The 13648-nt window shown below is 43.1% G+C and overlaps 1 protein-coding gene across 1 annotated transcript in view; it reads left to right on the top strand.

Annotated features, from left to right (window-relative positions):
* Positions 1 to 4527: 4527 nt before the first annotated feature.
* The window catches only part of LOC126354206 (cytochrome P450 4g15), a 44539-nt gene continuing 35418 nt past the window's right edge, over positions 4528 to 13648 (top strand). The window contains exon 1 of the mRNA XM_050003664.1: positions 4528 to 4794. Coding sequence (XP_049859621.1) covers positions 4560 to 4794 — 235 coding nt within the window. The 5' untranslated portion in view covers positions 4528 to 4559. The remainder of the gene's footprint in view (positions 4795 to 13648) is intronic.

Here is a 13648-nt window from a genome sequence, read left to right as displayed (position 1 = left end):
CCAGGCACTGTCACATGTTTGTTTCCATATAAGCCTTAAATTGTAAAACCAAACTGAGTTAGTAAATTAAGGTAAAAAAAATACCAAATTGCCACTTCCAGTGGAGAGAGTTCTTCCTATAACACAGCTCAAAACAGTCAAAATAACGCCGGAAAAATTCATAACAAGTATTCATTCGAAAACATTTCCACAATTTAAGTTATTACCCACTGGATGCAATGTGATGCCTCTAAGAACGCTATATATCAGTCGGTTAACGAAAAAAAAGTTCGTGTGAGGAGGAATTGTGCCATATTGGAACAGTTTTCATTTGAATTCCAACATAAGAATAAGCAAAACTGGTAGCCCACATAGGGCAACAGATAAAATATTTAAAACCAATTCTTATATTTAGTGTTCTTCTGCAAATTAAAATGCTCTTCTGGAATAGAAAACATGTACTCTTCTAAGTTCAACGTCGTGTTTGTTAGCACGAAAAACACTAACTGTCCCATAAGCCATCAATAACTGTTATGCGTTGCGAACATTTCCAGACGGGTTGTAAAGCTGCAGTTATTGATACATGACTTTCTGCGGTTCTTTTGATAACTTCTAATTTATTCCTAGTTCAATTTCATATTTTGATTTTATTTTCACATAAGATCATGTGCACGATATCCAAGCACGACTCACGATCACACTTCACAGCCTTACTTCCACCAGTGCGTCATTTCCTTTCTTGAAAACTTACACAAGGTCTCTTGCATACCTCGTGGACCTAGCAGTGGTTGGAAGGAAGGATATTGCGGAGGCATGGCTAATTAAATGCAGTGAATTTCCCATAAAGAACTCTTTCATGTGCTCAGATAGTCACAGGGAGCTGTACAGCGATGTTTTGAGGAGAGGGGGGATGATAATAGACGCAAACGGCCTGAGAGATGGGAGAACCAAGACTGGTTGCTCCCCCATAAAAATGTGGCTGCATACTCCTCACTCATTGTGAAGAAATTCCTGGCAAAGAACAGCATGATCACTTTCCACACACCCTGTCCACTCTCCTGTTCTAGATCTCTTGCGATTTCTTCCTCTTTCTGAAAATTAATCTGAAACTGAAAGGGTGGCATTATACTCTATAGAAGGAAACCAAGCGGAATCGTAACTAATTTTGAACACCATTCCGTCAGCTCACTTCCAGCATAGCTTCCTACAATGGGAAAATCACTGGAAGCGTTGCGTAGAAGCGCGAGTGGACTACTTTGTAGCATGATGGGCAAATGTTTAAGAATATCGATATATGTCGCTTCGATATTTATAAAAAGACATCGATACTGTCGAGACAAAAATATAGATTTTTGCAGTACCGATATTTTTACCTAGTTCTGCGCGAGAAGAATCACGAGGGTGAACCACTTCTGATATGTGCTCTGCACACGAAATATTGTACTTTCCATAAACATTTCAGACACCAAGGGTTCATTATCCATTAAATGCCAGTGCAGTAACGTGCGTGAGTTCTGTGCCGAGTCAACGTTGCGTTTAAAGTGCGTCTGTATTTTCTTGATACGGGGATTCAGGGGTAAGGAGAGCGCATATTGTGTCTCATAGTTGGTAGCTGGGAGTGGTAATTTCCACCATTCTTGTACAGTGGTGTTGCAAAACACGTTCGATTTTAACCTCGTACCTATCACATGCTATAGCAGAAATGTCACACTGAACTAACAAACTTTCATGAAGATGTAGTACAGATACATTCATGCTCAAATTTGATGCTCATTTGTAGTTAATGTGAAATTAAATTTAGCCCATTGTAAGACATTTACTGTTAGATCGCAAAGAGTAGTATTAGCTGTAATGGGCAAGATAATCTGCCGGTGAGAACTACAGTGCCTATGAGTCAAATGAGTCAAGAAGAGACAGATAGTATAAATATTACTTTCGATACTCATTGCTTGATATCTATCAGTAGATACTTCAGTATTTTGCATGTCGACGATATGTGTCAATACTGTTACCAAGAAATGTCGATATTTTCGTACATCGATATTTTTGCCCATCCCTACTTTGTGCTGTTCGGAATTAAAGCGTAAAATATGTTTCCTAATTTTTTCGATGATTTCTCTGTAATTTTTCATAGCGCCTCGTATATCGCTACACTGGAACGGTAAACGATAAGATTATATTACGCTGAAGAGTCAAAGAAACTGATACATCTATTTAATATTGTGAAGGCCCCCGCGAGCACACAGAACTGTCGCAGTACGACGTAGCATGGACTCCACTAACGTCCTGCAGAGCTGTCCGTAAGTCCGTAAGAGTACAAGGGGGTGGAGATCTCTTGTGAACAGCACGTCACAAAGCGTCCCAGGTATGCTCAAAAATGTTCATGTCTGCAGAGTTTGGTGGCCAGCGGAAGTGTTTAAACCTCGAAGAGTGTTCCTGAAGTCACTCTGTAGTAGCAATTCTGGACAAGTGGGATGTCGCATTGACCTGCTGCAAATGCCCAAGTCCAACGCAATACACAATGGACATGAATAGATACAGGTGACCAGACGGAATGCTTAAGTACACATGTCAGAATCATATGTAGACGTATCTCGTATCACTCCAACTGGGCACACACCACACCATTACAGAGTCTCCACCAACTTGAACAGTCCGCTGCCAGCATGAAGGGTCCATGGACTCATGAGGTTGTCTCCATACCCGTACACGTCCATCCGCTCGATAAAATTTGAAACGAGACTCGTCCGACCAGGGAACATGTTTCCAGTCATCAACAGTCCAATGTTGGTGTTGACTGGCCCAGGCGAGGCGTAAAGTTTTGTGTCGCGCAGTCATCAAGGGCACACGAGTGAGCGTTCGGCTCTGAAAGCCCATATCGATGATGTTTCGTTGAATGTTTCGCACGCTGACACTTGTTGATGAAATCTGCAGCAATTTGCGGAAGGGTTGCAATTCTGTCACGTTGAACGATTCTCTTCAGTCGTCGTTGGTTCAGTTATTGCAGGACCGCTGCGATGTCGGAGATTTAATGTTTTGTCAGATTCCTGATATTCACGGCACACTCGTGAAATGGTCGTATGGGCAAAATCCCGCTTCATCACTACCTCGGAGATGCTGTGTCCCATCGCTCTTGCGCCGACTAGAACACCACGTTCAAACTCACTTAAATCTTGATAACCTGTAGCAGCAGTAACCAAGCTAACAACTACGCCAGGCACTTGTAGTCATACAGGCTTTACCGACCTTAGCGCCGTATTGCGCTTGTTTACGTATCTATGTATCTGAACACGAATGCCTATAGAAGTTTCTTTGGCGCTTCAGTGCAATAGCACGTACAGACAGACATAGGCAATCTTCGTTCCCAAGCTCTGTCCACGAATGAAACAGGTGGAGAGGTATCTACATCTACATCTACATCTACATCTACATGACTACTCTGCAATTCACATTTAAGTGCTTGGCAGAGGGTTCATCGAACCACAATCATACTATCTCTCTACTATTCCACTCCCGAACAGCGAGCGGGAAAAACGAACACCTAAACCTTTCTGTTCGAGCTCTGATTTCTCTTATTTTATTTTGATGATCATTCCTACCTATGTAGGTTGGGCTCAACAAAATATTTTCGCATTCGGAAGAGAAAGTTGGTGACTGAAATTTCGTAAGAAGGTCTCGCCGCGACGAAAAACGTCTATGCTGTAATGACTTCCATCCCAACTCGCTTACCATATCTGCCACACTCTCTCCCCTATAACGCGATAATTCAAAACGAGCTGCCCTTTTTTGCACCCTTTCGATGTCCTCCGTCAATCCCACCTGGTAAGGATCCCACACCGCGCAGCAATATTCTAACAGAGGACGAACGAGTGTAGTGTAAGCTGTCTCTTTAGTGGACTTGTTGCATCTGCTAAGTGTCGTGCCAATGAAACGCAACCTTTGGCTCGCCTTCCCGACAATATTATCTATGTGGTCCTTCCAACTGAAGTTGTTCGTAATTTTAACACCCAGGTACTTAGTTGAATTGACAGCCTTGAGAATTGTACTATTTATCGAGTAATCGAATTCCAACGTATTTCTTTTGGAACTCATGTGGATCAACTTTTCGTTATTTAGCGTCAACTGCCACCTGACACACCATACAGCAATCTTTTCTAAATCGTTTTGCAGCTGATACTGTTCTTCGGATGACCTTACTAGACGGTAAATTACAGCATCATCTGCGAACAGTCTAAGAGAACTGCTCAGATTGTCACCCAGGTCATTTATATAGATCAGGAACAGTAGAGGTCCCAGGACGCTTCCCTGGGGAACACCTGATATCACTTCAGTTTTACTCGATGATTTGCCGTCTATTACTACGAACTGCGACCTTCCTGACAGGAACAACTGCCCTGTGACTCGGATTCGGGCGTGATTTGCAGAGTACGGACGAAGACAATGGTGCTGGGAACGTCGGCGGACGCGCGGCCGGTGTCCGGTGGAGGCCTTCACCCTCCCCGCCAGCGCCCCGCCGGCCGCCGTCTATATATGCCGGAGCGCGCCGGAGGTCGCAGCAGTCGCCAGCAGCCAGAAGCAGCATGTCGGCCGCAGACACACTGAGCGCCGCCGCCGCCCCCGGCCCGGAGGCGGTCGCAGAGTCGGCCCTGTCCGCCTCCACCGTCTTCTACTGGCTGCTGCTGCCCGCCGTCGTTCTCTACTTCATCTACTACCGGCTGCAGCGCCGGCGCATGTACGAGCTCGCCGACAAGATACCGGGACCTCCGGGACTGCCAGTCCTCGGCAACGCGCTTTCGTTCATCGGAAAGAATGAGGGTGCGTATCAGTCCGAGTGGCCACTGAGGCTTTTCTCGTTACTAAGTGAGCTGAGATACGATATCCCCCTAGAATTTCGAGGGAATGCGCCATAATTTTATCGGTTTGTGCAACTACTGGCGGCGCACTTCAATCGTAGGTGAATGCAGATCGACGCTCGAAAGTAAAATCATTTGGTTTGGTAAATCATGAGTGATAAACCGTTAAAGTCAGTGAAAGCAGATAAACATTATGAAGACATAAACAGTCTTGGCTCCAAAACTGGCTTTATTATTACTGCCAGGATTTTTTATTTTTGCCAATAACGCGTTTCGACTTGATTAAGGCCTCTTCAGGTTGGCTTCCATAACAGGTGTTAACCCATATGTTGCCGTCCATGCAAATGTCTTAGCATGCAAATACTGTTCAAAAATGGCTCTGAGCACTATGGGACTAAACTTCTGAAGTCACCAGTCCCCTATAACTTAGAACTATTTAAACCTAACTAACCTAAGGACATCACACACATCCATGCCCGAGGCAGGATTCGAACCTGCGACCGTAGCGGTCGCACGGTTCCAGACTATAGCGCCTAGAACCGCTCGGCCACGACGGCCGGCGCAAAAACAGTTATCAATATTTCCAGAACATTGCGTGGTGTCCCTGACAGAAAATCGTGGTAAGTACACGGGAAGTTACGTTTAAAATACATAAAAAATCTCAGCGCATAATTGCTCTTGTCCAGTTTTAAGGGACTTAGGGCAGTGCCATCGCAGAGTGAACGGCGCCATCCAAAGGAAACATGCCACTGTTCATGTACAAGTGATGCACTTCTGTAGCCGTGATACGGTTTTTTGTTTTCTTTGGGCTGCACCATATGCTAGATAAGAGTAACTGCCCGCTGAGCTTTTTTTATGTATTTTAAAAGTGACTTCCGCTTAACTCAATACTATTTTATATCAGGACGCCACGCGATGTCCTTAAAATATTGACAACGGTGTTTCCCTGCTGAAACAACTCCATGGACGGCAGCATCTGTGTTTAATATCTCTTATACTAGCCAATTTGAAGATGCTTAATTAAGGCGAAACTCGTTATTGGCAGAATACAAAAAGTAAAGCCTGCTTTGCTGCCAAGACTGCTTGTCTCTCCAAAATATATATCTGTGTTTGCTGTACCATATCGCCAAGAACTGGGAACATCAGGTAAATAACGTAAATTGGAACGACCACGTAAGTCTCTTAGTGGACTTGGCTAGGCCTGAGGTGATTGTGAAGATTCTGGGGGTGGGGGAGGGAGGAAGTGTAACTTCTCTGCTCGAGAAGTAGTTACGAAAATGCTCACTTGTCTGGGATCTGTATCATGTCAAACTGAGGGAAGAAGAGTAAAGACGAGTTGCACAATTGATCATGAGTCAATATGACCTGAACGAGTCCTCTACAAAAATGCCTGGGGAAGTCCAGTTGATATTTTTACGAGCAAGACGTCGCAGAGTGAGGGCTGGGTTCGGGAAGAACCTGTCTTTAAAGACAATTCAATGATTATATTATACATCCAGTGGTACCATTATTATGTTACTCATCTCAACGTAAGTTCAGGCATAACCTACAGTGTAAAAAATATTAAGTCGCTTTCAGAGCAGTACACAGAATTTCTGGGAGCAGGGGAAAGAGCATAAGCAATACTTCCCCTAGGTGTCTACCAACTGACATCATCCGGTGACAGGGGGAGAGGAAATGTGCGTGTAGAAAGAGACAGCTCATGGACATTTCGTCCAACGTAAAAAATGCCTACTGAATGAAATTCTTCGAGTGTACGAAATTCTCGAATGGAAAAAACGCTAGAAGCAGTGCGGTGCTTCGCCTCGGGACTGTTCGGCCTACAAGGCGCCACCGCCCACGCGGGATCGTTTGAATATATGATGCTTTTAAAGAAGAATTATTCGGGAAGTTAGAAGGAGATCGGAAAGTATGTGTGACTGATACATCCACAACATCAAAATACAAAAGTGGAAAATTATCAAGGATACAATCTTCCATAATCTTTATGTAGGAGCTGACTGCCCTTAAACACTTAGCATTAATGAGCGCACACTAATTAAGATGCATATACAGCGAGACCAAGAATTTCTTATTTCCACACATTACTAATGAGCTGGTATTGGAGAGACAAACTTGTTTTCGCGCAATCAGCTTTTGAAATGGTCTTACATCTCAGATTTATAGAAGTTCACTTTTAAAGTTTTATGTTATTCATCCCGCTATTGCTTTAATTACCCATCGGCATAAAACGAAAACTTCTCGTTCCTAATGAGCAATGATACATCACTGTTATCTACATGCGAAGTTAAGTTAATATAGTCTTATGTCACAAATCTTCTCACGAAGACCAGTGACATAAGACTATATTAACAAACAAACAAACGTAGAGCGCAGAGTTTGTGAGGCCAAACAACATAAAATTAAGACCACCGACAACACTGGTGAAGATCCTTTACAAGCACATATTCCGTAAACGATTGAAACAGTAAATCTCTGGTTAAAAAATTACAGAAATTAAAACAGTAAACAAAAGCTGACCAGTCCACTTAGATGATGGCAGTTGCACCATACGCTTGTCTGGAATTTACTCTTTGTGGGTTTCCTGAGACTTTTCAACCATGCAAAAACGATTATTACTAGCTTTCCTTCAATATATAACAGCAACTACATCTATCGTAGTTGCATTGTCGAGACGCACAATGGAACCCTCTGGATTGCGTATCGGCGCCCAGAGATGCTCATTTAGATTTCCTCTGGAGACAGTCCGTTGGTAATGGCCGGTTCCGCTATCTCCCTGACAGCGGCTGACAGTGACATCACCGGCCCACCGGAAACATCCTATGACATTCTTCACATGCAATGGTTCCGTCTTATCATCGACTGTTCTATAGCTCACTTTAATGTTTTGTGGAACAAGGAGATTGATTCGCGCTCATAGTTGACAAATGCAGCGTGAAAGCAGAATGAACTTGGGAGTACGGTATTACATATACCACCCCAACAAATTCTGTTTCTCAAGGTGATGCGAGAAGTCTAACAACGCAATGACACTGCTCTACGAACTTCACTGCCGAGTTTCGAATCTAAATTCATAAACTTAGCGACCTTCAAATCATATTAAGTTCAAAAATGACATCGTGTGCATATCTTTAGGGAAAAGGAAACTTCAAATAGCATAATTATGAAAGCAGCTCCGTTAATCAGCTACCTTTGTGCCTTTTCTTTCTTTAGTGACGGTACGAGCAACATCACCGAACGGGATGGCGCAGTGGGCTGGCACACTGGAATTGCATTCTATTGGGCGACGGTTAAAATCCGCGTACGGCCATCTCGAGTTGAGTTTCCTGTGATATCCTTGAGTGGCTCAAGGCAAATACCGGGATGGTTCCTTTGAAAAGGGCACGGCCGATTTCCTTCCCCATTTTATCCTACAACAATATTTAGTGCAAATAATTTGCTCCGGTGTTATTCTTCTTCAACTATATATACGATACGAGGGCAGTTATGATTTACTGTTAACGTTTCATTCCTCTCAGAATAAAATAAATGAAAATAACACAGAAGCGCTGAACAGCTAGCCTTGCTTTTTGGTCGTTTGCGAGAAAAACTTAATTATCAATTTTTATAATACATTCTTATTCAGAAATGGCACAAATAACCAAAAAATTGCTTTTTTGACATCGTTACAATTTGTATTTTATTTTGTTTCAGACGATTGTTACAGAGGCAATTTCAGTAGATTTATAGATCACTCATCCCCTACGCAGAGTACATCTAATTCATAGTTTGTTCTGTTTCGCATTCGTTGCCGTACTTGTCCGATCGACAGCTTCGGCGAATTAAGGCTTTTTTTCACCAGGATCTTTGCTACACAAATCTATTATACAACAAGCCAACCTTGCTGTTCATTTCTAGATACTTTATAAAGTAAGCTAAGAGGTTCCAGATAGCAGCAGAGTCTCGTATTTGTTGACAAAAGAGACCACTGAAAGAGAACATCGTACTGGACGCGATTCTACTTGTTCCAATCACAGAATATTAGAAAACCGGACAGGCCAAGTGTGAAATAAACAACAGCAATATCGCCTGACTTAAGTTACATGCATTGCTTCGTGGATCGCCCTTAATGTGTAATTATGTTCAAGATGAACGTTTCGATCACGAAACGTTGGAGAAATTATTGGAGGTTTTTCCGCAAACGGCTTAGTATGCAGTCTGGTGGCTGAACGTGAATGATAATAGAGTGACCGTGGTCGGAGCGCCAGCAACGTATGAACCGATTCTGCGTGGTCTGCTTCCTGAACAGTATTACCTCCAGGCAACAGTTCTGTGCGCTACTGCAGAAAGGCCGCTTGTCAGTACTTAACGAAGTGTACTTCGCAGGAGACGGCGCAATTGAGTGAAAATTATCAGAATTTTTTACAGATGTTTTCGTAGTTTGCAGTGGCAAGTACACTAATGCTACCTTTTTTTGCACATATTTCTTAGATTCCTTTTCTTTAAAAAGTTCTGATTTCTAAAATTCTCAAGCTATTGTTGGAGAAATATTTCGATAATCGGCTGAACTGGTTCTAAAATTAAACGCTTTCTTGGCAGTTTCTCTTAGCGCAACAACTCTTCACTAACAGTTGCACTTTGTATGCATCACTTTCTTGAAATCGTCAGTGGGTGTTAATGGCAAATTACCAACCATAACGTGAGCTCAATATGGGACTCCTATATTAATGTGACAAACCATTAATATTAACTGAAACATCAATTTGCTTCCATAAAAACTATGCCAAGAAACCAGTATGGCACATTATGTGAAAACCAGTTGACATTATACCGATATGGGCCAGTGTTCTGATCTTCAATAAGTCTGGTCTGACCTGAAGCAACGGGGCACTGTTTTGCTCCAGTTTACTGAGAAATACGAAACACTGCTTCACAAATACGTAGTGAATTCTCGTGAGAGCATACTTCTGTAAAAGTGTTTAGAGTCTATCGAAGTCAGTATCAACCCATGTTGCTACCAACTGCCGTTTGAGAAACGAATTTCTCAAAGTGTCATTCAGAGCTGGAAGAGAGTAAACAATCAGTGCGCACCTTTGTAATTTTCCACTATAACTTTATCACTATTATAAATCCAGGAAATTTTGGTAAACAATTTTGGACTGAACGAAGGTCGGCAAGGAGCTTTATTTCATTATATGATGAGAACGAAGGAGGTCATTCCAGTGGAGCGCTCACAGATGAAAGGGAAAAAAGTAGTTGTCACGCTAGGCCTACTGCTGATACGACTATAAAACAGCAACCTCGCTTTCACCCCTCTGGGGTCTTTACAGCACAAATGGCGAGGTTTTACACTGTTATATTTTGCAGTTAACGTGTCTGGTATGTTTTTGTGACTTACGCAGATTGTATAACTTATGACATACGGCAACCGTTTCCAAGAAAGGGTGCTCGTATTTTTCAGTGCTCTGACAGTTGCTTGGCACGAATGTATTTTGAATTGAGTAAAGGTATACCATTTAACAGTTGCAGATTTACTTGAGGAACGTGAGCTTTTGACGTCTTTAAAAAACTAAGGGAAGATTACGGCCGGCCGGAGTGGCCGAGCGGTTCTAGGCGCTACAGTCTGGAAACTCGCGACCGCTACGGCCGCAGGTTCGAATCCTGCTTCGGGCATGGATGTGTGTTATGTCCTTAGGTTAGTTAGGTTTAAGTAGTTCTAAGTTCTAGGGGACTGATGACCTCAGCATTTAAGTCCCATAGTGCTCAGAGCCATTCTTTGCATGGGGACAGATCAAGAGTGTAGAGCGGGTGCTCGTATGTCTCCCATTTGAGTTTGCGTAATATCTACTTTACCACATCTGCGATATGGGGACGTGTGTTATTATGAGGCATCAACACATTTTGTCATAGTTTTCCCTGACGTTTCGTCTTAATTACTCACATTTTTCATTGTCCGATGGATGTCTACTGGTGTTTGTCCTTCGGCAGTTAAGAAAAGAATAACAACACGTTGGGCTTGTTTAGACACATTTGGCAGCAACTTCGCCATAATTCACGTTTCCGCAATTTCTGCGTGCATGTCGAAGAGACCCGAATTCCACACTAACCCCTAGTCTACAGTCTGGTCCCTTTTAATCTCATAAACCAACCAACCCTAGTCTACATGTCGGTGCGTTTATACCCGCAGCAGTCGCAAACACGCTGTAGAACGCCTTCACACGGAAATGTTTTGACACACATTTATAGGTCGCTCTGTTACGTTGCGGAGGCACACTGCACAGTCGCTTACACTCAGCGTCCGCACGCAAAAGGCATAGACAGCGAGCTGCAGTAGCCTACGAGAAAGCACCGCAAAATTCTAAGGTAGTCTAGCAAAGACAGCTTACGGACTGATCCAGTTCCATTTTTTCATAATTACATGAACTGAAGACCAGTGCACGGGCGTCAACGTCATAACGCAGTGCAGTGCAATTTCCGAAGAAAAAATAATCTTCGTAGATTGAAATTCCAAGCTCTGTTGAGTACAAAAATTTTTTTTGGGTTTCCGGCATAGTAGTAGTCCCTATCAGGTGTATGCATGGCGTAGTAGCGTAGTAATCCTAAATCTCTAGATACAATCTTGCTAGTAGCATTTTTTTACGTTTATTTAAACTGGATATTCATTTTAAAAAAATAATGCTGTTTAGAAAAGACTGAATGACGATTTTGTAATAAAAATAACATATTTTTATTTTTAATTATGATGATATGAAAGGTAACTAAAATTTAATACAGACATGTGAAATGCACTTTTCTTCCATGAAAAAATAAGTATTCAGTAACACAGTTCAGACTTCTAAATTTTAAAAAAAGTGTTTTATTTTCTATATAAAAGAGTTAGGCGACAATCTGTGCGGTTTTCTTAGATTGTTTGCAGTCAATGCTGACATTTCCTGTCCAGTAAAATCATCAGAAGATGAAAACCAAACGCAAAGTGATTGTATGATGCGTAGAATGGTAGCTGACTCTTAATAATAAAATGTATGTGGTCTTCCACACGAGTATTAAGAGGAGTCCGTCAAATTTCCATCACACGATAAATCACACTAATCTAGCGGATGTCAATTCAACTAAATATCTAGGAACCACAATTACGAAAAACTTAAATTGCAAAGATCACAAAAATAATGTTTTGAGGAAGGCAAACCAAAGACTGTATTATACTGGCAGAACACTTAAAAGATGCAACAAATCCTCTAACAGGGCACCTACACTAGCCCGTGTTCGGCTAGAGTACTGCTGTGCGATATGGGATCCAGTTAGGATTGACGGAGGGCATCGAAAAATTTCGAAGAAGGGCAGAGCGTTTTGTATTATCGCGAAACATCAATCATCAACTTTCTCCTCTGAATGCGAAAATACTTTATTGACGACAGCCAAGGTAGGAAGAAACGACCATCATAATAAAATAAATCAGAACGCTTACAGAAAGATTTAAGTGTTCATTTTTCCCACGCGTTGTTCGAGAGTGGTTCAAATTGTTCAAATGGCTCTGAGCACTATGTGACTTAACATCTGAGGTCATCGGTCCCCTAGAACTTAGAACTACTTAAACCTACCTAACCTAAGGACATCACATACACCCATGCCAAAGGCAGGATTCGAACCTGCGACCGTAGCGGTCGCGCGGTTCCAGACTGAAGCGCCTAGAACCGCTCGATCACAACGTCCAGCTGTTCGAGAGTGGAACGGTAGAGAAACAGTCTGAAGGTGCTTCGATGAACCCTCTGCCAAGCGCTCAATTGTGAGTTGCAGAGCAGTCACGTAGACGTAGATGAAAATCGAAGGGGGCAATACGTACAGTCCACTTGCGAGAGCCAAACGTTCTGTGGTGAGTTGATAAATTCTATGGCACCAAACTGCCGAGGTCATCGGTCCCTAAGCTTACACGCTGCTTAATCTAACTTACGCTAAGGACAACGCACACACACACATGCCCGAGGGAGGACTCGAACCTCCGACGGGGGGAGGCGTGCGAACCCGAGCAAGGCGCCCGAGATGGCGCGGCTACCCCGCGCGGCCAGACGTTCTGTGAAAATAAAAAGCAGATCGCGTAGTGTGCCAGCTCGATACGGGGATCTAGTGGAGGGAAAAGCTGTGTTCCGCTTCGATCGCTGACAGGGGATAACGCAGCCAAACGGACATTAACTAGAGATATAGCACATCGTCGTGTTTATCCACGGCGGTGCCTGGGAAGTCACCGGAAGGGAGGAAGGAGAGCAGCGGGGTAAGCCATTATCCTGCTGGCAGCCGCCGTAAGAGTTGCGTAAGGGCGGCGCTGGGTACGCCGCTGGCAGCAGACGACGCACCCAGCCGCCGTGAGCTCTCGCCCCGCGTGCAGGAACGCCGCTCGCCCACGCTGCGGCGCGCCTTCGTATGTTACACGTTAGACTTGACGTAGCACGCGTGTTTTCAAACATCTATGCATATTCCTATTGTACGTTAGTTATTGTCAAGTCTATTGTAGTATCACAACGACGCTGCTAAATAGTTCCTGGGCTAATTATTCGAGGGCTATCGTGGGAACTTGAACCGAGAGTACAAGCACAATAGGCCATAGCGGAAGCTCACCTTGCGTTTCCCAGGGTGTCATGATCCGAATGCTGTTCAATTCGTTTATGTAACTGATTTTTGCCTCGTGTGAAACTGTATTGCAAATACGGATCATATCTTCACGACAAGCTCGGACAAAAGAATTTAGTGTAATGGGAGCATATCTTTTACAGTATTACCTAAGGGATCATAAATATTTTTTTACTTATTTTTATGTACTGTACACAAATGCCGCTTAGAAGAAC

The sequence above is a fragment of the Schistocerca gregaria genome, chromosome 3, assembly GCF_023897955.1.
Source record: "Schistocerca gregaria isolate iqSchGreg1 chromosome 3, iqSchGreg1.2, whole genome shotgun sequence".
In the NCBI taxonomy this organism is placed as follows: Eukaryota; Metazoa; Arthropoda; class Insecta; order Orthoptera; family Acrididae; genus Schistocerca; species Schistocerca gregaria.
This window is presented reverse-complemented; position numbering and strand designations above follow the sequence as displayed.